At 46.4% G+C, this 22,397-nt stretch overlaps 1 protein-coding gene across 2 annotated transcripts in view; it reads left to right on the top strand.

Annotated features, from left to right (window-relative positions):
- The window catches only part of inhbaa (inhibin subunit beta Aa), a 52,172-nt gene that overhangs the window by 8,828 nt on the left and 20,947 nt on the right, over window positions 1-22,397 (top strand). For both annotated transcript variants that reach the window (XM_069177606.1, XM_069177605.1), the window contains exons 4-6: window positions 11,571-11,738; window positions 11,974-12,134; window positions 18,797-19,519. In XM_069177606.1, coding sequence (XP_069033707.1) covers window positions 19,021-19,519 — 499 coding nt within the window. In that variant the 5' untranslated portion in view covers window positions 11,571-11,738; window positions 11,974-12,134; window positions 18,797-19,020. The remainder of the gene's footprint in view (window positions 1-11,570; window positions 11,739-11,973; window positions 12,135-18,796; window positions 19,520-22,397) is intronic.

Below are 22,397 nucleotides of genomic sequence, written 5' to 3'. Positions count from 1 at the left end.
ATCAGCTAAATATTTGTTTATTAAGTCACCGAGGAAGTGAAGGAGCTCAGGTGTCCTGATCCAACCAATCAGCAACCAGCAGTGATGTCATCAACCAGCAGTGATGTCATCATCCATCAGTGATGTCATCGTTGGTTTGTGAACGTTATGAATCCTCCAGTTCAGATTCTGTCCGTCACCATCTTTACTAGTTCGGAGCGGTTTGGAGCAGGAAGTGACCATATTTGGACGAGCTGGGGGAGGAGCCAGCGGTGGATCTGACCGATCTGATTGGAAACCTGACGATACTACGTCCCGCCCACCGATAGCTGTAACCTGACTGCACCACAGGCCTGTCAATCAAACAGACACGCCCCCAAAAACAGGTCTTCTTGAATCTTCTTTTCTAATGAATGAGGGATTATTTTCAGATGGACCTCCAGAAAACTAAGAAGAAGGAGTGACTTTAGCTAACAACACCGAGATAACTGATGGACACATTTTATTCACTTTGGATTTGATGAGAGAAGTTGAATGGGAGTCTATGGAGCCGGAGGCTTTTTGGAGCCGACCTCTAGTGGCACTCGCTGGTATTGCAGCTGAAGACACTTCTGGATCAGAACCAGTTTACAGACCTGAAGCTACGAACTCTTTAATAAACAGTCTGTGTTTTCCTCATGTTTGTACCGGAACGTCTAATACCGGGATAGTTTTATCTACAAAGCTCCGGCAGCGTGTTCTTCTTCTCCTCATGTTATTTAATGCGGCTGGCAGGCAGCTTTTAGGCACATTACTGCCACCTTCTGACAGGAGTAATGCATTACAGCCAGGCGCCGGTAAAAACAGAGGAAATAAGAAAGAACGATAGTCACACGTACTAATTGATTTTGGAGATTATAACGACTATTCGAAGTTCCCTTGTAGACATCATTGAAGCCCGTCCGGTTCTCTGTCCTCGGCTCGGTGCAGGTTTACCGGCTGGTAAGAAGAGAGTCGACAGTGAACGGAGCATCTCAGGTCACGGAAAACAAAGCGGAGACCCTCATTGAGAGTCAGCGAAGGGGAGCTCGACTCTGCAATCAAACCCAGCGACCGCTGCAGAGCAGAAATCAGACGGATCCTCCGTTTCCTTCCTCTCAGGGAACAGAGGCGATGACTCACATTCACAGCTCCTTCAGAAGCTCCTCCGAGATCCTGCTGCACTTCATGGCAGCAGAGTTTCCTTTTCTGAGAACAGCATCAAAGTGGAATCTGTTACCCACAAACTGGAGGAGTCTGATGCCGTCGCTGTTGTTGCTTTCCCCAAACACACAGTTTGAACCGAGAACCTGTCAGTTCATCAGTTCATCAGTTCATCAGTTCTTCAGTTCTTCAGTTCTTCAGTTCATCAGTTCATCAGTTCTTCAGTTCATCAGTTCTTCAGTTCTTCAGTTCTCCAGTTCTTCAGTTCTTCAGTTCTTCAGTTCTTCAGTTCATCAGTTCTTCAGACCCCTCCCCCCCTTTAAATCCACTGAACCTCCTCGATGGGTCCATGTGGGCCGGTGAGCGGCCTCAGCCTCGGCGGGGTCGCACCGGGACACCAACACCTTTGAAGTGGCTGGAGGAGTTTGAATTGGTTCCTCGTTCGCTGCTGTGTTTCCGAGGGGAGGACGCTCCGCTGGCATGAGGGACGTTTCCATTCAACGACCTACATACACAAAGACTGGGGGGAGAATGGATGAATGTGAGAAAGCAGGAGATGGAGCAAGGTGCTGAGAGGAGATAAGAGGAGGAAACAAAGAGGAGCAGCAGAACAAAAAGAAACAAAGGGATGTAAGCGACTCGCTGGCGGCTGAATATGAACCATGAATTCCTTCTGTACGCGGTCCAAAGGTGCAGCACCACCTCCTGTATGAGATCACACGCTGAACTGAACTGAACTTCTGCCGGGGAGAAAGTGTCTCCGGCTGAATCAGCCCTCTCCCGCTTCTTTGAAATCGGATTTGAAGCATAAATATTTCCTCAGATTTTCTGGGATTATAGTTTTTAATTTTGCAAAGACACCCTGAAGGATCTCGTACCAGGACGAACCAGCACCGAAACGTCCAACCGCTTCCAAAAGCATCCATCTCACCTACATGATGCATCACATCTTTTCCTGATGACATGTTTAAATGAAGCCGTCCGGGTCAGAAGGACCTTCAGAGATCTTCCTCATTTACATGATGCATCAGTGTGAAAGCTTCAGACCGAGAAGTTGAATGGGAGTCTATGGAGCCGGAGGCTTTTTGGAGCCGACCTCTAGTGGCACTCGCTGGTATTGCAGCTGAAGATACTTCTGGATCAGAACCATTTTACAGACCTGAAGCTACGAACTCTTTTGGAAACAGTCTGAGGTTCTGACTCTCCATCAGTGTGGAGGATTCCTATCTCATGTCTCATCTTTCTCGTACTTGCAGGACTTTTCTGATTTCCTCTCTCGGCAATCCGACATTTCCCAGCAGAAATCCGTTGATCTAACCTTCGGCGGAAGTGTTTCATTAGACCTCGTGTGCAGCTGAAGAGCTCGCCGACGTGGAAACCTTCGATTCAGACCTGAACCTGAGGAGCAGAAGGAACCCTTTTTCATCTTTTTGTTTGGCATCTCATCTTGCTTCTTGTTTGTGAAAGTAGATACTTTTCACCCAGCGAAGACCAATAATCCAACCAGTAGGTACTCTCACACACACACACACACACACACACACACACACACACACACACACACACACACACACACACACACAGTGAGTTCAGTGCTGACTAATCACTTCTGGAGGACTTTATATGTTGCGGTCGCTCCTTTTATGGTCGTCACTAACAGGGAAAAGTCCTCCTGAATGATGACGTCATCCTTTCATCCTTTCATCTGTCAGAGTGACTCTGTCAGTACATCAACGAGGAAGTTTTCAACGACGTCTGAACTATATCCTTTTACATCTTGACGTCTCCTTCGGTTCTTTGTCTTCTTCTACTCTTTAATTGGTTAATAACTTCCCTGAACTTCCTGTAATTGGTCTGAACCATTCAGAAGTGTTTTCACACTACAACCACGGTTCAGTTGGATCCGGACCACCTCTTTTGGTCGGCCGTGGTCCGAGGCTCCTCCCACAGCTGATATTCAGGATCAGACCAAACTGAGAAGCCGGCCGTTCGTTGTGAACGCAGCCTGACGGACTTTATGTGGTTTTGTTTCCTGGTTTGATTTCAGTTTATTTTACCCAGAAATCCAAAAAGCAGCATGTGAGTATTCTGTTGCAGGACGTCCTCACGTGACGTCGCTCCACTCTGAGGCTCGTTTGCTCTTTCGCCCTCCATACAAGGTTTCTGTTGAGTTTCAGAAGCTAGACAGGAAGTGATGTTGTGCTGCGGTGTGTGTGTGTGTGTGTGTGTGTGTGTGTGTGCGTGTGCGTGCGCGTGCGCGCGCGTGATGTGTGATGTGTGATGAGTCATCAAAGCGTCCATCAGATGTGTGTTGTTGGGAACGAGTGTTTGATCTCTGCTGACTCATTAAAGAAAGTGACTGCAGCCGACACCTTGTTGTGGTCGCACACTGATGTAAGTCCAGGTGTGTGTGTGTGTGTGTGTGTGTGTGTGTGTGTGTGTGTGTGTGTGTGTGTGTGTGTGACCTCATGACCTCGAGCATGTTCCCAACATCTGTGTTAAACCGTTCAACATGTGATCAGAGCAGCATGTGGTCGTTCATCCACACGCATGATAAAAACTCTTAAACTCACAGTAGGCCAGTTTCTACTTTACACGTTGAAAAGAAACATTTGACAATTTAAGAAAATATGGGAACATCATAGAAAAGTTGAGTTGTGGTTGTTTTTGCGTCTTATTTTTGTTATTTTGGTTTTCTTTTGCACGTTTTTGTTGTATTTGATCTCGTCTTCCTTCTCGTTTTCTTTGTTTTGTGTCTTGTTTTTGTTGTTTTGTTTTTGTTGTATTTGTTGTTTTGTTTTTTTGTTTAACCGTAGCCTGGCTGTTTTCTCCGTTTTGTTCCAACGTGCAGTAAACACAGTGGTGCTTCTGCCATGGACGCCATGTTTGTATGCTACCGTTGTCATGGAAACACTTTTAAGGTTTAAAAGCTTTAACTAGCCAAGAGAAGCTAGTTTGATCCTTCAAATGTCCGATAAAGACGAAGTGTTCGTTTTTCTGTTTTTTGTTTGTCCTGACATAACCCTCACCAACACACACACACACACACACACACACACACACACACACACACACACGCCTCAGTGTCAGTAAAAGTGTGATCCACCGTGTAGTGGCTCAGTATGACTGTGTCCTGTTTCATCTGTATAAAGTCATCAAAGAACTGGATTAAAGCCTCGGTCTTGTTGTGGTCGGGGGGGGGGGGTCTGACACACAGACACACACACACACACACACACACACACACACACACACACACACACACACACACACACACACACACACACAGACAGATGTTTCTGTTCATCTTTACATTCATCCTCACCTGTTCCTCTTTAGTTTCCTGTTGCTGTAACAGAATGAACAAGAGAAACACCACAGAAAACACAGACCAGAGGTGTGTGTGTGTGTGTGTGTGTGTGTGTGTGTGTGTGTGTGTGTGTGTGTGTGTGTGTGTGTGTGTGTGTGTGTGTGTGTGTCTGTGTGTCTGTGTGTGTGTGTGTGTGTGTGTGCGTGCGTCTGTCTGTCTGTGTCTGTCTGTCTGCCTGCCTGCCTGTCTGTCTGTCTGTCTGTCTGTCTGTCTGACAGAGCAGATGCAGACAGATGTCTTCAGATGACAGTAAAAGGTAACTGGATCTGAGCTGTGAAGTTGCTGAGATCTTCTCCAGGTTTCACTTCATCACCGTGGAAACAGAAGTGTGTGATGTGAAAGCTGTTGCTTGTCTAGATTAAGTTATTATCCACCTTTGTGTCTTTTATATTTGGCATTTGTCCAACTGCAGCTTTTCACTTTATGAATACAGGTTAATTTATTCTCACAACAAGACTTGGATGACATTGGTCTGAGTGAACCTTAACGTGAACAGTGAACAGGGTTTCCAGACAGCAGCAACCAACTGTGACGTCAGCCGATTGGTTCGTTAACTGCCCTTCTGAATCCCTGAGTTCAGCGTTTTGGCCGTCGCCATCTTTGTTTTTGGAGCCAGAAGTGAGCATATTTGGAGGCGCGAGGGGCGGACCTGGCTAAGGAACCCCAGAACATTATGCCCCGCCCACCTGTAGCGTTAAACCTGACTGCAGCCCAGGCCTGTCAATCAACCAGCCCCGCCCCCAAACTCAGCACTTCTGTTTGATTTTCCTGTTTCGTTAACAAAACAAACAGTCAGGAAGGAAAACACATCATTTCCTTCACGTTCCATAAAGTAATCAAAACAGAGTGAAACAAACACATCAAAAATACATCACATCACATAAACGCCTCTCAAATTACATCCGAGGATGAATAATTCAGATCGTGTAGTTGTTAAACAGAAGTACGAACAAGACGAAATCTTAAGAGGTTTATCTGGAAAAGGAGAGAAAGGCTGAAATGTCCAAATGTTTGAGTCCGTCGGCAGTTCCAGTAGAACTTCAGCGTTGTTTGAGTGGATGTGGGTTCCCAGCAGACGTTTGCTCCACTTACAGTTTGAAGTGTACGGAGTATAAATAGCACGATAGATTAAACAGAAAAACCAAACACCGGTCAAAACGTGGAGTTTCGAACAAAGACTGTTTGTGCAAAGTAGCAATTAGAGGCAACGCCGGAGAATCAGGTTCCCCTGAAGACACAAACAAACGCCTCTTTATATAACCTGTCTGACGGAGACGCAGGACGATCTCAAAATACGTTCCTCACACTGATATTAGGGAACAGAAAACAAAAACACGACAAAAATGTTCTCACTTTCCAAAAGAATTTCCGAACTTTCTAACAAAAATTCCCTTACTTGAAAAAAGTCCCCAATTTAAATGTCTTTACTTTCCAACAAAATGTTCTCGCATTGCCAAAGAAATCCTAACTTTCCAAAAAGATGTCTTCACTTAAAAAAATTCCTCAATTTCAAATATTTTAACTTTACAAAACATTTCCTCACTTTAAAACAAAATGTCCTTAAGTACCAAAAAATGTTGTTACCTCAAAAAAATGTCTTGACTTTTCAATTAATGTCCTCACTTCTGTCTGTAAATGTCCCGTCAGTCTGTCTGTAAATGTCCCGTCTTTCTCTGCCGTCTTTCTCTGTAAATGTCCCGTCTTTCTCTGTAAATGTCCCATCTTTCTCTGTAAATGTCCCTTTTGTCTGTAAATGTCCCTTCTGTCTGTCTGTAAATGTCTCTTCTTTCTCTGTAAATGTCCCGTCTGTCTATAAATGTCCTCACGTTCCCAAAACGCTCAGACGTTTTAAAAGTTTGTCCGTCTCTCCGTTCGGTCCTCACTCGTGATGACATCAGCAGTTCAGGTTAAAACGGGCCGACCACATCACACGGCCAACGCTCATGTAACACGGATGTGGACACTCAGTCACTCCACATGTCCAATGTGTCCTGCACACGTCCCACGTGTCCTGCACACACTCCTGACTGCAGCTGATGTCTCGCAGGTTGCTGAGTCTCTTTAGTTTGTCTCATTCATCTACAACAGGTCCTGCTAGCGCCCCTAGAGGCTGCAACTTAACATTACAATTAACATTGAACTGTGAAGCTTATTCTGGGGCAAAACGAAACAAAAAAACATCGGAAGGATTTTGTTTTACTTTTGGTTTACTTTATCCAGATTTCCCCCCCTTCCAAAAATTTCCAGATTTTTCTATTTGTGTGTGTGTGTGTGTGTGGTGGGGGGGGGGGGCGTCAATGAATAGCTGTGTGAACATTGACTTTGTGAATTTGGCATAATGAGCTCTGGTTTCTCCCGCAGACCTTCGGAGAGCAGCGCTGCCAGCTTTGGTTTTTATTTTGATCTCCAAGTGAAACTATTTGAGAAAGAATGCGCGTCCACCCGGAGGGCTGAGCCGGGATGATGAGGCGGATTAGGAGCTTCCAGCAGATGTTTGCACTCACAGCACACCTGCAGTCAGCTCAGGTCATGTCTGTTTCAGACCTCCCAACATTTCATCTACTCTCCTGCTCTTCTTTTCAGCCTTATGTGACCTCTGACCTTTCCAGTCTTTATTGATGAATATAGTGATGTCAGCTTTATTTCTACCAAAGTTCAACAATCAGGAAAGCTGAAATTCATGCTAGAAAACAGGACTTAGAAAAGACAGCTTAGAAAAGTCTGAAGCTCAGTAAAGACATGGACCTGTGTGTATATGTTTATATGTCTTTGTGGGGACCTGGTGTCCAAACCTTCCAAGGGAATTCAGGACATCACCAAAGGGTCCTCAGAAAGATAGACAAACCAACGCATGTGTGTGTGTGCGTGTGTGTGTGTGGTGCTATCGGATCATTGGCTGTGTGCATCAGTGTGTGCCAGGGTTACGTAAAGCACTCAAAACTCTTCAGAGAGAAGTCAAACGTTCTCACACACACACACACACACACACACACACACACACACACACACACACACACACACACACACACACTAGGGAGCGATGATGCACAAAGTGAGTTAAAGAGAAAAAAAAAACAGACGACAGAACGAGCTTCAAAAACTTTCTAAAGATCTGAAGAAACGCTCGGTGTCTCGGCTCGCTCCATCATCGGGCTGAGAAGTTCGAACACGAAGTGACGGGAAAACAGGAAGGAGAGAAATGTGAAAGAAAAAACAAGCTAACGAGGCAAAGAGGAGGCAAAAGTTAGAGGAAGTCAGGGATAAAGAAAGAAAGAAAGAAAGAAAGAAAGAAAGAAAAAGATTTAATGAAAGAAATCAGACAGAAACAGAGACATAATAAAACAACAATAAAAAATGTACAGAAACAGCAAGAGACGATAGAGTAGAAGTAAAGAGACATAAAGATAAAGATGAATGGAATAAAAAGCTGGCGGTCAGAGAGGTCGGCGACGTCCAAACCAGCAGCAGCCGGAGAAGAAAGAGCAGCAGATGTGAGGGAGCTGACAGGTGAAGACGGGCGATCGATGGCGGCCGACATCACAGAGGCAGGTGGAGCGTACCTGCAGTGAGTCACAGCTCTGAGCGATGAAGCGAACACAGGAGGAGGAGGAGGAGGAGGAGGAGAGGGAAACCTGTTGTGCGTCACAGCTTTACTCCTCTGTTTCCTCCAGGGATCAGATGGTATTTCAGCTGCAGCTCAACAAACTTTTTCTTCATAAAAGTTTGATGAGCGAAAACAGAAAACCCTTTAAATTAAAAGAAAAACAAGTCAGGAGCCGGTTGGGGCCGGTTGACTCCTCCAGCGTGGCTCATTATTCATAGACTGTCAGAACGCACTGAAACAGCTCCATGTTCGGTACGATGGTACGATGTTCATCACGTCGCTGTACAACACATGGAGCTCCACACAGAGACGGGAGACGGACTCTTAGTGGACGTTTTGTGTCTTTGAGGTTGTTTTGTCTCTTTGATGTTGTTTTGTGTCTCTTTGAGGTTGTTTTGTGTATTTGAGGTTGTTTTGTGTCTCTTTGAGGTTGTTTTGTCTCTTTGAGGTTGTTTTGTGTCTCTGAGGTTGTTTTGTGTATTTGAAGTTGTTTTGTGTCTCTTTGAGGTTGTTTTGTGTATTTGAGGTTGTTTTGTGTCTCTTTGAGGTTGTTTTGTCTCTTTGATGTTGTTTTGTCTGTGAGGTTGTTTTGTCTGTGAGGTTGTTTTGTGTCTCTTTGAGGTTGTTTTGTCTCTGAGGTTTTGCGTATTTGAAGTTGTTTTGTCTCTGAGGTTGTTTTGTGTATTTGAGGTTGTTTTGTGTCTCTTTGAGGTTGTTTTGTCTCTTTGATGTTTTGTCTGTGAGGTTGTTTTGTGTCTCTTTGAGGTTGTTTTGTCTCTGAGGTTGTTTTGTGTATTTGAAGTTGTTTTGTCTCTGAGGTTGTTTTGTGTATTTGAGGTTGTTTTGTGTCTCTTTGAGGTTGTTTTGTCTCTGAGGTTGTTTTGCGTATTTGAAGTTGTTTTGTCTCTGAGGTTTTGTGTCTCTTTGAGGTTGTTTTGTCTCTTTGATGTTGTTTTGTCTGTGAGGTTGTTTTGTGTCTCTTTGAGGTTGTTTTGTCTCTGAGGTTGTTTTGCGTATTTGAAGTTGTTTTGTCTCTGAGGTTGTTTTGTGTCTCTTTGAGGTTGTTTTGTCTCTTTGAGGTTATTTTGTGTCTCTTTGAGGTTGTTTTGTCTCTTTGAGGTTGTTTTGTGAAACCTGGTTCATCACCGTCATGTCTTGGCAGTAAAGTGCGATGAAATAGTCGGGACTAAATAAATGAAATAAATACAGGAGCAGACAGTTGTTGGTGAACTCGGCTCTCAGTCTCTTTTAAAAGGATGCTCGCTGTGAACTTTTCCCCCGAGAAGCTTTCACAGCTTTGTTTTCAGGGAGAAAGAAGCCGTTTTTGTGTTCTCATAGTCGGAGGGCCCAGCTGTGAAACCACATCATTCTCCTCATGGTTTCCTAACTGCAGTTTGTCTTTCCTATCTCCACCCTCTCTGTTTCTCACATAATTCACCCTGTTCTTTGTCATGTTTGGACAGATCGCATACGGCGGTTTGGCCTAAATAGGCGTTGTGGTCAGCTGGTTTCTCAACCTCAGTGCTGTTTCTGAGAACTGCTCCAGCGCTGAGAGGATGACTGCGCTCAAACACGCGACGCTCGTAATCAGGATTGTGATGATGGAGTGCAGTGACGCGTTAAAGAACCGATACAGAGATGATTTAGTGTGGACAAACCGTCCTGCAGAGTCACGGTGGGTGTGGAGCTCAAGGGCGGTCCGGTGGGCGGTGAGTCTGTGACGGGGCCGAAGCTGGAGAACCAGGACTTTGACTCGGCTACAGAGGAAGAACCTGGCCTCTCTGAGAGACGATGGAAAGAAAGAAAGGGAAGAGATTCGGGAGTTTGAGCTGCTCTTTGGAGGCACTGAAGCTCCAATAAGAGTTCACAAAGGTGGAGGGTCTGTGAAGGTGAAGGCAGTTCAACCACGGCAGCATTAATGTCGCTGTCAAACACATCAATACTGTCACAAATGTGCTTAGAGTTGTCTCATGGTTTGTTGGTGGACACAAAGGCTTCATTTACACTTAATTTCGATCTTAAAGACAGACTGACATCACCCACCTATCAGCATGGGTTGCCGAGGTAACGATGTCAATGTAGTTACGCAGATGACGTGCCTTTTTTAACGCAGTTCATTTGTGCGTCTGTTCCACCTCGTTGTCTTTTGCAGCACCAAAACCCACCTGGTGTCTCCTGACCTGACGCCTTCTTCGTTCTCGGGCAGTGAAGCTCCGCCCCATCTTGAAACGTGATGTCATCAGAACACCTCGTCCGACTCATCGATTCATCTCCATAGACTTTCTGAAGCGTTTCAAGGGTCTCTGTTGACCATTTACACAGTTTGACACTAAAAAAGCCCCGATTCTGTAGTGGAAATCATTGCATGGGCTCAGGAACACTCGGCTGTGAGCGGGTGTTTTGAAGGTTTTCTGTTCACCAAAATCTGCTGTTTCTCTGCTCCAGTTTCAGGTTTCCATGGTGACATCACTAATGTTCATGTACCAGGGGTCACGTTAACGTGTTGAAGTCAGTGATGATGTTGATTGAAATACTTCCTCCCACTCTGCGGGTGTTTATTTGAATCCCAACTTTTATTCAAGAGTTTTTTTTGTGTTGCCACACTTTGGAAACTTCTCTGTAAAGACCTGAACTGAAGCCACATAAACACCATCCTCTGTCTCCGGAGGCGATGAGGAGGGTGTCATCCGCAAAGACGCTCATCCAGGTCGACCTCTGTTTACACGTCGGTGTGTTTACATTGTTATTAAATTCAAACCACAGAAACAGCTTCCACCCTGCAGCACTTGGACTCTCTGACCTGAATAAGTGATGCTGATCGCATGTCACTGCAGACTCCACTGACTTTTTACTATGTAGTGTTTTCACTTTCAACATATAGAACAAGGGTTTTTATTCTTATTCATTTATACTTGGGCCCATTAATATTTCAGCGTGCAGTGTTGTGTTGGTTGTGTAATGCGCTGTTTATCCCGAGACTGACTAGTTTACGGCACTTTTTAAATGGAGCTGAAGGAAACTGAGCTGAAAGCAGGAGACAGAGTCAAACTGTCTATGTTAGATGACCAAAACAAATAAGAATCCGCCGGATTCCTCAGAAGCTGAGCCGCTGCACTGTAACTTCAGGGGTTTTTTGGTCATATTTTACACCCTGTGTTGAGATCACGTTAGTCACCACCTTCAAACATGACTCTTACAGCAAGTTGCAAATCTTACTGAATGAGATAGTTCTTAGATAAACAGTGGCAAAATTTCTCAGGAGTTTTGCATCTTTTCAGCATTTCATGCCCTTAAAAAGGCAGAAAAGTGCAGCTCCAGAGGATGTTGCTTCATATCACGGATTCACTGATGATTTTTTGTTTATTAAATAGGCCCCTTCATCTGCATTAATCATGAATCCAATGTGTGTCCTCTCATTTCTCCCTGTTGGTCCAGAAACAGAAGGAAAGGTTTCTGTCCTCTACTGGGTTTTTAATGCAGCTCAGTGAACTCACTGCATCACATCCTGATGGGATCTGAGCCCTCCAGTGGCTCCGTCTCCTCTGAGGTCTTCACCCAGTACGATGTGCCGAGAAAGCCTCGAAAGGGAATCTACCTGATCAGGTAAATACATAAATGTACACTATTATACTCCACAGAAGTGATATAAATAGAAATAATGAATCTACAGTCCCAGAATAATTCCTGTAAATGTGGGAAAGAAAATATAAACAGTGGACTGGTGCACCAAACCAACCTGCCAAATTTGGTGTTTTAATGCCTCAGTTCACATTTTGCAGAGAATATAAAATGTGTAATCAAGAACACACTGACTGACTGACGGATCCTCTCTCTGCAGGTCGAGTCATGTGACACGACCGAAAGCTCCAGAAGAGCTGCTGAAGGATCCTCGAGGTGAGTCTGCGTGAGCGACGTCAAGAACGAACTCCGAGAACGTCGTGACGCGTTTGCAGAAGCCAACAGCAAACGGTCCGAACTGCCTCTGCTGAGGAGGATCAGGTGAGACCATCAAAAGCTCCGGGTCCGCGTCCACTGACCGACGGATGATTCGGCAAAATAATCCGTAGATGCATTAAGAATCATGACGACGACCCTTTGAACACCCACAGGCACTTAAAAAAAAAAAGTTCTTTTGATGCCAAATATTTGGAGTCTGACAGCGATGGCGGCCAAAAACCACCGGAGACACACCGACACATCGCTGACTCAGTAAGAGTGTTGGAGGTCCTGATTCACAGCTCGCTCGACACGCAGTCACGTGTGTGTGTGTGTGTGTGTGTGTGTGTGTGTGTGTGTGTGTGTGTGTGTGTGTGTGTATGTGTGTTTTGAACCTGGCCTGAATCACCTCAGATCCTTTGAGGTGTCAGCGTCTGGAAAATGTGTGGATTCTTGAAAACACACGACACGGCAGTGCTGTTAGTTTAAGTGCAGATTTGTGCGGTTTCCTTTCTACGGTTGTTTTTCAAGCTTTTCATATGAAGTGTTGAGTTTGTATAAACAGTGTAATGTTGTAACTTTAACGGGACAAACGGGAGTGGATCAAAAATGAACTGCGAACATTTTGGTAGCTTGTCGTTGCTCCGGTTCTCCGGCAGCGCTACACCCCCTTGTTCTAGACATAAAACCGTACAACTCCTCAGACTGCGGACAGACAACCGAAGTATCAGTCGCCCGACGTGCAGATTATTTGTTGGTCGATCAATCAGCTGTTGTGAACGTTGCCAAACTGAACAGAAACAGCTAATTTGGCAGAAATTCGGCACGATTTCAAAATAAGAGACTTATTTTTGTAAGCTTCCTCCTCGAGGTACCAGGATGTTACGCAGGGCTCTACAGAGCATGATCAGTAGCGTCCTACTCAGTCGAGCCAGAATAAACTAATCAACTCTTCCAGACTCTTAAAATGTGATCGGACCAAATTAAAATGAAACATAAAGAGTCACTTCGCAGGTCTGATGATGATGAACTTGGAAGTTTTAGCGCCACGGTTTGACCACGACATCGCCGCACCGTCCCGCTGTGGGCTCCGTGTTCACCGCTCTGCGACCTCACCCTGGTGGAGTGACATCATCACCTTCCTCTTGTCCAATTGGTGGGCCGGTGTCACGCCTTTTAGGACAGGAACCACATCACTGAAACGGCTGCAGTTTTCCTCCATGAGGCTGGAAGGATCCCGCCTACACAAACACACACAACAGACACACAACAGACACACAACAGACACACAACAGACACACCCGTAACATGTGCACGCCACACGCAACACGTCTGTTAAATAAGAAGAGATGTGGTGGAGAAATCCCCTCTGTGTGTGTGTGTGTGTGTGTGTGTGTGTGTGTCTCTGTGTGTGAATAGGAATGCGGCCTGTAAATAAACTGTAACCCACACAGATGTTTTCATATTTCCAGAAGCCTCACACATTCCCACCAGTCTCTGCTCTGTTTTCAGTTTTTTGAGCTAACGTTAGCATGTTAGCATTCTCAGCCCTCCAACCCCCTTAAAATCCTGTACAACACTTAAGTTCACCTTTAAAAGCGCCGTAAAAAACATTAGAGTCCGTTTAGAAACCACAAATCCCGGTAAAACCCATCATAGATCACTTTGCCCCCTGTACACCCCATTAGAAGCCCTTAAAAACATAAGAAATGGATTAGAATCCGTTTAATATCCTAAAATCCAACACTAAAAATTGTGAAACCCTCTGAAAACATCCAAAAACAGTAGAGAACCTTCTTTATATCCTTTTAGCGTTTATTGTTCCTCGGTTAACCCCCCCCCCCCCACCGTCCTTCAAAACCATTTGAAACCCTTTTAAATCTTGTTGCGACCTTGGATCCAATTTGAGCCTCGTAAAATTCAGTTTGTACCACGACGTTCTTCATACGAGCTCCAACTCTGAACGTTGGAAAACTCAGCAAAGTTTCTTTTAACTCATTAAACTCCTGAAATCATAAGTGCAACCATTTTAGTTTACTTTTTAACTGGGGGAGGAGCCAGCGGTGGATCTGACCGATCTGATTGGAAACCTGACGATACTACGTCCCGCCCACCGATAGCTGTAACCTGACTGCACCACAGACCTGTCAATCAAACAGACACGCCCCCAAAAACAGGTCTTCTTGAATCTTCTTTTCTAATGAATGAGGGATTATTTTCAGATGGACCTCCAGAAAACTAAGAAGAAGGAGTGACTTTAGCTAACAACACCGAGATAACTGATGGACACATTTTATTCACTTTGGATTTGATGAGAGAAGTTGAATGGGAGTCTATGGAGCCGGAGGCTTTTTGGAGCCGACCTCTAGTGGCACTCGCTGGTATTGCAGCTGAAGATACTTCTGGATCAGAACCATTTTACAGACCTGAAGCTACGAACTCTTTTATATCCAGTCTGTGGTCTGGACGTTTCTAGATGTTTCAGTCTCGTCTCCCTGAACTGACCGTCTTCTGTCCTCCATCCTCCCCTCCTTTGTTCATATTTTCCTCCCCCTCTCCCCTTGTCTCTCCAGATGTCCTCCCATCTTTATTTCCTCTCCTCCTCCTCTCTTCCTCTCTCAGGTGATATTTCAGCATCTCCTCTTCGTCACTTCATCATGTCAGAGAGAGACGTTTTCTAGCAGGACGTCTCCATCGTGGAGAAACACGATCCGTCCTGCTCAGCTGGAGGACCACCGCTGACATCATGGCTGACACGACTGTCAGAGAGTGTGTGTGTGCGTGCGTGCGTGCGTGCGTGCGCGTGGACATAAATCTGTGGACACAGTCCCATCGCGGGGACTCCAGTGTCTTTCGGGGACAACAAACACGTCCTCATAATGTGACTCATTCACTTTGGGTTCGGCCTGCAGGAAATGAACGCAAGTCAGTGTGATGGAAACAGGACCGTGTGTGTGTGTGTGTGTGTGTGTGTGTGTGTGTGTGTGTGTGTGTGTGTGTGTCCTAATGCAGCAGGGCAGTAAATTAGTCTCCACCTCCACAGAATGTTTCATAAAGCTGCAGAGAGAGAAGAAGAAGAAGATGAGGAAGAGGAAACAGGAAGAGAGAAACGTTACAAGGAAGGAAGGAAGGAAGGAAAATTATGAGCCAGTAAGAAAACAAGGTAATATGAGAGTGAAGGAAGGAAATAAATGGGATGGAGGGAGAAGGAAGTGAAATTGTGACCAATAAGAAGAGAGAACGAGTACCGAGAGAAGTTGGACTGAAACCGTGAAGCGAGGGTGCTCTCAGGTCAGTCTGCTGCCGTTACAGCTGCTGGCCACTAGATGGAGCACTTCCATGTGCATTCAGCCTGTTTTCACTGGCAGAGCAAACACACACATGAAACACACACATGAAACACACACATGAAACATACATTAAACACACCGTGTACAAACCCCTGCAGAGGAACAGAGGAGGAAGAGCAGGAGGTGAGGTGCGTTAGGTTTCCCCACCTGGACGCCTCTTCCTCTTCCTGTGGATTTAATTCAGATTTAAATCTACATGATGGACTTCGGGGAACTTTGTGATCTCCAGGAGAACCTTAAATAAAGTTCTGTGGTTCTGGACAACGTGAGGCTGGACGGTCCGGGTCGACCAGGTTCATTCAAACCAAGCGCTCCCTCCTACTTTTCCAGCTGCTCTGGATGTATTTTGGATGCGGTGTGTTCTTCGGGCCCGGAGGCGACTCTGAAAAACAAAGTGCATCAGTGTGCAGCCGGCCGGCGGTGCGACAGGTTCATGACTCACAGGTGGAGTTATTTAAAGAAGACACGTTAATGCACATAATACACTGCAGCGCCTTTATAGGGCCAGTCAGCGAGCGGTGAGCTCACACAGGCGTGAGCTGCAGTGTTTGTACAAAAAACATGTAGACTGTGGAAGAGTCACACACACACACACACACACACACACACACACACACACACAGTTTCCCCCGCAGTGATGATGTCAGAGCAGTGGAGGGAGAATCCCAGACGTCTGATTAAAGCAGGAAACTTCAGTGTGTAACTCTGCGTCTTCTCTGCTTCCTCTACAGTCACAGCTGACTCCGTTCTCCGGGTTCTCCACCTTATCGGACCGCATCGGGGTGGGGGCGGGGGGAGGGGGGTTGACGTAATGAGTGACAGAGAATATGACTCTGAAAGAAAATGTCATACCAGTGTCCGATTGTTCACTTTTGTTCCCCATTTAAACCCTTTAGAGTCCTCTTTAAGAAAACCTTTAGGACCTGCTGAGAGACCTTTAAATCCCCCTAAAACCCTTAAAGTAAGGGGTTCTTCAGAATCTCCATAGAACCAATTACACTCAGAACCCCCAAAACCAAGAGAAACCCGGTTAGAGCTCCTTCTGAAACCCTCAAACTCCCAATAAAAACATTACAACACCTTCAGAACCTTCTTAGGACCCATTAAATCCCTGCGTGAAAAAAAACGTTTAAAGGCTCCTGGAAACCCCCAAATGATGAGAAACCCGTTGGATCCATGTTGGAACCTGCTTGGAAACCATTAGAATTCCTTTAAAACCTTACATAGAACTTAGAACCCATTTAAAACCCTTTAGAAACCCTTGTAAACATTACAACAGCTTTAGAACCTCTTACATTCCCGTATAAAAACCTTTTAAAGCTCCATGATGTCAGAAATCTTTCATCCTCGGAGGGAAAACCCACTCAAGCGCTCGCTAAACATTAGAAACCCGTTAGAACCTTGTTAGAACCCTTAAATCCACTTAAAGAACTTGTTTAGAACTCAGCGCCCCTTAAAACACTCAAAACTCTTCTTAAACTCCGATATACGACCATGAGGTTCTCCTTTAGAATAAATACTCTGAGAACACTTCAATAAAAATCTAGAATGTCTTTCATTTCACATTAAAACCAACCAAGATGATCTCCGTCAGCGGGCGTCATCATGGTGTTTGTGGCAGCAGTGGGCTGATGGGAAACGGAGAAGGTAATGAGTCTGGGTATTTTTAGGATGATGAAGGCATGACTGATGATGATGATGACCGAGCTGGAACAAACAAACCAGCAGAACATAATCAGTGATAAAAGTATTCCAAACTCAAGGATCACTCACACATGTTTTTCCAAAGCTTTTGTCCAAAGATGGTTCCAGAGTGAAGAAGGAAATGGGATGTTTACAGTAGCAAAGACGGCAAAAGGAGATCAGGAAATCCAGCGTGATGATCATGGAGATGATCTCCCACTCAGGTCAGAGCACCACACCCGGAGACGGCCGCAGGTCGAATGTCCAAACTTACGGACAGAAGCTCAATTAAATCATCTGACTGCACCACAGGCCTGTCAATCAAACAGACACGCCCCCCAAAACAGGTCTTCTTGAATCTTCTTTTCTAATGAATGAGGGATTATTTTCAGATGGACCTCCAGAAAACTAATAAGAAGGAGTGACTTTAGCTAACAACACCGAGATAACTGATGGACACATTTTATTCACTTTGGATTTGATGAGAGAAGTTGAATGGGAGTCTATGGAGCCGGAGGCTTTTTGGAGCCGACCTCTAGTGGCACTCGCTGGTATTGCAGCTGAAGACACTTCTGGATCAGAACCATTTTTCAGACCTGAAGCTTCAAACTCTTTTATAAACAGTCTGTGCTTTTAGCCCACAAACCTCTAGTGCTTATGGGAAATGGAGTTTGTTAAAGGCCTCCAGACTGACTCTCAGTCGTGATGCTGTGTTGACTGCAGCTGAAGAGCAAAGCAGACTGAACACATCCAGACAGACAGACTGACTGATAGACGGTGAAACAGATGGACAGGAGAGTCACAGGCCCAGTCTGGTTCAGCTGAGAGAATTTTCCCCTCAACACGTAACTCATTCACAGCCTACCGTGGGAGGAGGGGGGAGGGGAGGGGGTGGGGGGGGGGGGGAGAGGAATCCCAGCTTTACTCCATTAACAGCCAAACAGGGAGGGCAGAAATAAAAAGGAGGAAAGAGAGGGAGGGAGAAGGTAAAAGTTGGAAGTGCTATGAGTCACGGAGCAAGATGGGAGGAGACTGGAGGGAGAGGGAGGGAGGAGGGGGATGGGGAGGGGGGAGGGAGGTATAATTATGGTAGGAGGCTGCCAGGGCGAGAGAGAGAGAGAGAGAGAGAGAGAGAGAGGAGAGAGAAGCAGAGGGAGGGAAAGAAGGAAGAGATCACGGAGAGAGAGAGTCCAACCCACTCCAGTAAAACCATTCAACTGGTGAGCGAGCGAAGGCATTCAACACCCAGAGAGAGAGAGAGAGAGAGAGAGGAGGTAAAGAGAGAGAGGAACTCCCTTCTTCTGGGATAACTTAGTCCGACACACACACACTCCGAACACACACTCTGAACACACTCCGAACACACTCCGAACACACCTCTGCAGCGGCTTCACCAGGAACCAGGAGCCTCCTGCACCAGCTTCTCCTTCTTCATCCTCCATTCATCACATCTCACACTTCTTCTCTTCTTCTTGTTTTCTTATTTTTTTTCTCTTTTTCTTTCTTTCTTTCTTTCTTTCTTTCTTTCTTTCTCGTGACGCCTCCACATTTTCCAGCCATCTGTCCCTGACAAAAAAGATAAGGATTACTCATTTTCTCAGCGTTGTGTTTTTTTTTTTCTTCTTTTTCTTCTTCTCTTTTTTTCATCTTCTCTCTCCTTTCTTTACGGCTTTTCTTCCCTCCGTTTCGCAGGTGGACTGTGAGCTCAGCTGAACTTTGCAGCTCAACTTCTGAGGAGAGAAGACAAAGACAGAGGAGACAAGGACTGAGGGACTGCGACTCCTCTCCGTCTTCCTCCAGGACTCCTGCTTTTTTTTTTTCCTCCACTTTTGTCCAACCGTGACTTTTCCTTCATCTGTTAGGCTCCATCCGAGCCTCCAACAGCATCACCAGATTGGTCAGGTGTCTCCGCCGGCATGTCGGTGCTGCCGCTGCTCAGCTGGACCCTCCTGGTCCTGGTCCAGAGCTGCAGCTCATCCCTGACCGTCCATCCTCACCGCCAGTCGCTGCCGGACGCCTCCAGCTCCCACTGCCCCTCCTGCGCCCTGGCCAGGATGCGGAGGAACGAAGGGGTCACGGCGGCGGCGGGCGACGCGGCGGGACACGAGGAGGAGGAGGAGGAGGAAGAGGCACAGCAGGACGTGGTGGAGGCGGTGAAGAGGCACATCCTCAACATGCTGCACCTCCAGGCTCGGCCCAACATCACCCGACCAGTGCCGCGCGCCGCTCTCCTCAACGCCCTGCGCAAGCTCCACGTGGGGAGAGTGGCGGAGGACGGCAGCGTGCAGATCGAGGGGGAGGAGGAGGCTCGAGGGAGGGGAGGCCGGGGAGGAGGAGGGGGAGGAGCGGCGGCTCGGGGAGGAGACGGTGGCGACGCCACGGAGACGACGGAGATCATCACCTTCGCTGAGGCTGGTGAGTCTACTGAGGGAGGGGGGGGGGTCTGTGTGTGTGTGTTTCTGTGTGTGACATGGATGTGTGTATCTGCATCAGACAGAAAACCTGTGAACCCTCCGGTTTTTGCAGATGTGTGTGTGTGTGTGTGTGTGTGTGTGTAGGAGAGGCAGTAAATGTGTAAATTTGCATTTTGATGTGTGTGAGAGCAACCCATGTGTGTGTGTGTGTATGAAGCACGTATTTGCATGTGTTACATTTCTGTGTTTGTGTGTAAAAGACAGAAATGCAGCTGTGTGTGTGTGTGTGTCCACCTGCTTAATTCCACCTGCGTACTCACTCAGCCCCTCTACACACACACACACACACACACACACATACACACACACACACACATACACACACACACACACACACACACACATACACACACACACACATACACACACACACACACACACCTCTGTAATCGCCTCCTGCTGTTTTCAAAGAATAGCTTATTATCTACTTAAAGTCAGAGGAGATTCGTGTGTCACCGCTTGTGTGTGTATGTGAGAATGTGCGTGTGTGTGTGTGTGTGTGTGTGTGTGTGTGTGTGTGTGTGTGTAAGAGTGCTGGAACCCTCTTCTGACAGATGGTAGCGACAAAGAGCGAGAAAGAGTCAGAGAGAAAAAGGGAGGAGACAGACAGAGACAGACAGATGTGGAGACAGACAGACAGATGTAGAGACAGACAGAGAGACAGATGTAGAGACAGACAGACAGACAGAGAGACAGACGGAGGTCAGGTATAACTGCGTTCTTCCTGTCTCGTCACCTTTGACATGCTGCAGGTTCTTTTAAACACCTTTAGATTGAAGTCAGTGACGGATCGGCATCACCTGCTGGCATCCCGGAGAACTCGGTACCGTTAATATTTCTGTCCTTGGATCCTCTGTAAATCCTCCGTAAACCGTCCGTAGAACCTCTGTAAACCTTCTGTAGATCCTCAGTAGAACCTCCGTAAACCATCCGTAGATCCTCAGTAGAACCTCCGTAAACCATCCGTAGAACCTCCGTAAACCGTCTGTAGATCCTCCGTAGAACCTCTGTAAACCATCTGTAGATCCTCCGTAAACCGTCCGTAGAACCTCCGTAAACCATCTGTAGATCCTCCGTAGAACCTCCATAAACCGTCCGTAGAACCTCCGTAAACCATCTGTAGATCCTCCGTAGAACCTCCATAAACCGTCTGTAGATCCTCCGTAGAACCTCCGTAAACCGTCCGTAGAACCTCCTTAAACCGTCCGAAGATCCTCCGTAAACCGTCCATAGATCCTCTGTAGAACTTCCATAAACCGTCCGTAGAACCTCCGTAAACCGTCCGTAGATCCTCAGCAGAACCTCCGTAAACCGTCCGTACAACCTCCGTAAACTGTCCATAGATCCTCAATAGAACCTCCTTAAACCGTCCGTAGAACCTCCATAAACCATCTGTAGATCCTCAGTGGAACCTCTGTAAACCGTCCGTAGATCCTCAATAGAACCTCCTTAAACCGTCCGAAGATCCTTCATAAACCGTCCATAGATCCTCTGTAGAACCTCCGTAAACCGTCCGTAGATCCTCCGTAGAACCTCTGTAAACCATCTGTGGAACCTCCGTAAATCGTCCGTAGATCCTCAGTAGAACCTCCGTAAACCGTCCGTAGAACCTCCGTAAACCGTCTGTAGATCCTCCGTAGATCCTTCGTAAACCGTCCGTAGAACCTCCGTAAACCGTCCGTAGAACCTCTGTAAACCATCTGTAGATCCTCCGTAAACCGTCCGTAGAACCTCCGTAAACCATCTGTAGATCCTCCGTAGAACCTCCATAAACCGTCTGTAGATCATCCGTAGAACCTCCGTAAACCGTCCGTAGAACCTCCGTAAACCGTCTGTAGATCCTCCGTAAACCGTCTGTAGATCCTCCGTAAACCTTCAGTAGAACCTCCGTAAACCGTCCGTAGAACCTCCTTAAACCATCTGTAAGATCCTCCGTAGAACCTCCGTAAACCGTCTGTAGATCCTCCGTAGATCCTTCGTAAACCGTCCGTAGAACCTCCGTAAACCGTCCGTAGAACCTCTGTAAACCATCTGTAGATCCTCCGTAAACCGTCCGTAGAACCTCCGTAAACCATCTGTAGATCCTCCGTAGAACCTCCATAAACCGTCTGTAGATCATCCGTAGAACCTCCGTAAACCGTCCGTAGAACCTCCGTAAACCGTCTGTAGATCCTCCGTAAACCGTCTGTAGATCCTCCGTAAACCTTCAGTAGAACCTCCGTAAACCGTCCGTAGAACCTCCTTAAACCATCTGTAAGATCCTCCGTAGAACCTCCGTAAACCGTCCGTAGATCCTCTGTAGATCCTCCGTAAACCGTCCGTAGAACCTCCATAAACCGTCTGTAGATCCTCCGTAAACCGTCTGTAGATCCTCCGTAAACCTTCAGTAGAACCTCCGTAAACCGTCCGTAGAACCTCCTTAAACCATCTGTAAGATCCTCCGTAGAACCTCCGTAAACCGTCTGTAGATCCTCCGTAAACCGTCGGTAGAACCTCCGTAAACCGTCCGTAGAACCTCCGTAAACCATCCATAGATCCTCCGTAGAACCTCCATAAACCGTCTGTAGATCCTCCGTAAACCTTCAGTAGAACCTCCGTAAACCGTCCGTAGAACCTCCTTAAACCATCTGTAAGATCCTCCGTAGAACCTCCGTAAACCGTCTGTAGATCCTCCGTAAACCTTCAGTAGAACCTCCGTAAACCGTCCGTAGAACCTCCTTAAACCATCTGTAAGATCCTCCGTAGAACCTCCGTAAACCGTCTGTAGATCCTCCGTAAACCGTCCGTAGAACCTCCGTAAACCGTCTGTAGAACCTCCT

Source organism: Embiotoca jacksoni, unplaced genomic scaffold (assembly GCF_022577435.1).
Source record: "Embiotoca jacksoni isolate LCO1_2020_lvr unplaced genomic scaffold, fEmbJac1.0.p SCAF_75, whole genome shotgun sequence".
NCBI lineage: Eukaryota > Metazoa > Chordata > Actinopteri > Embiotocidae > Embiotoca > Embiotoca jacksoni.
This window is presented reverse-complemented; position numbering and strand designations above follow the sequence as displayed.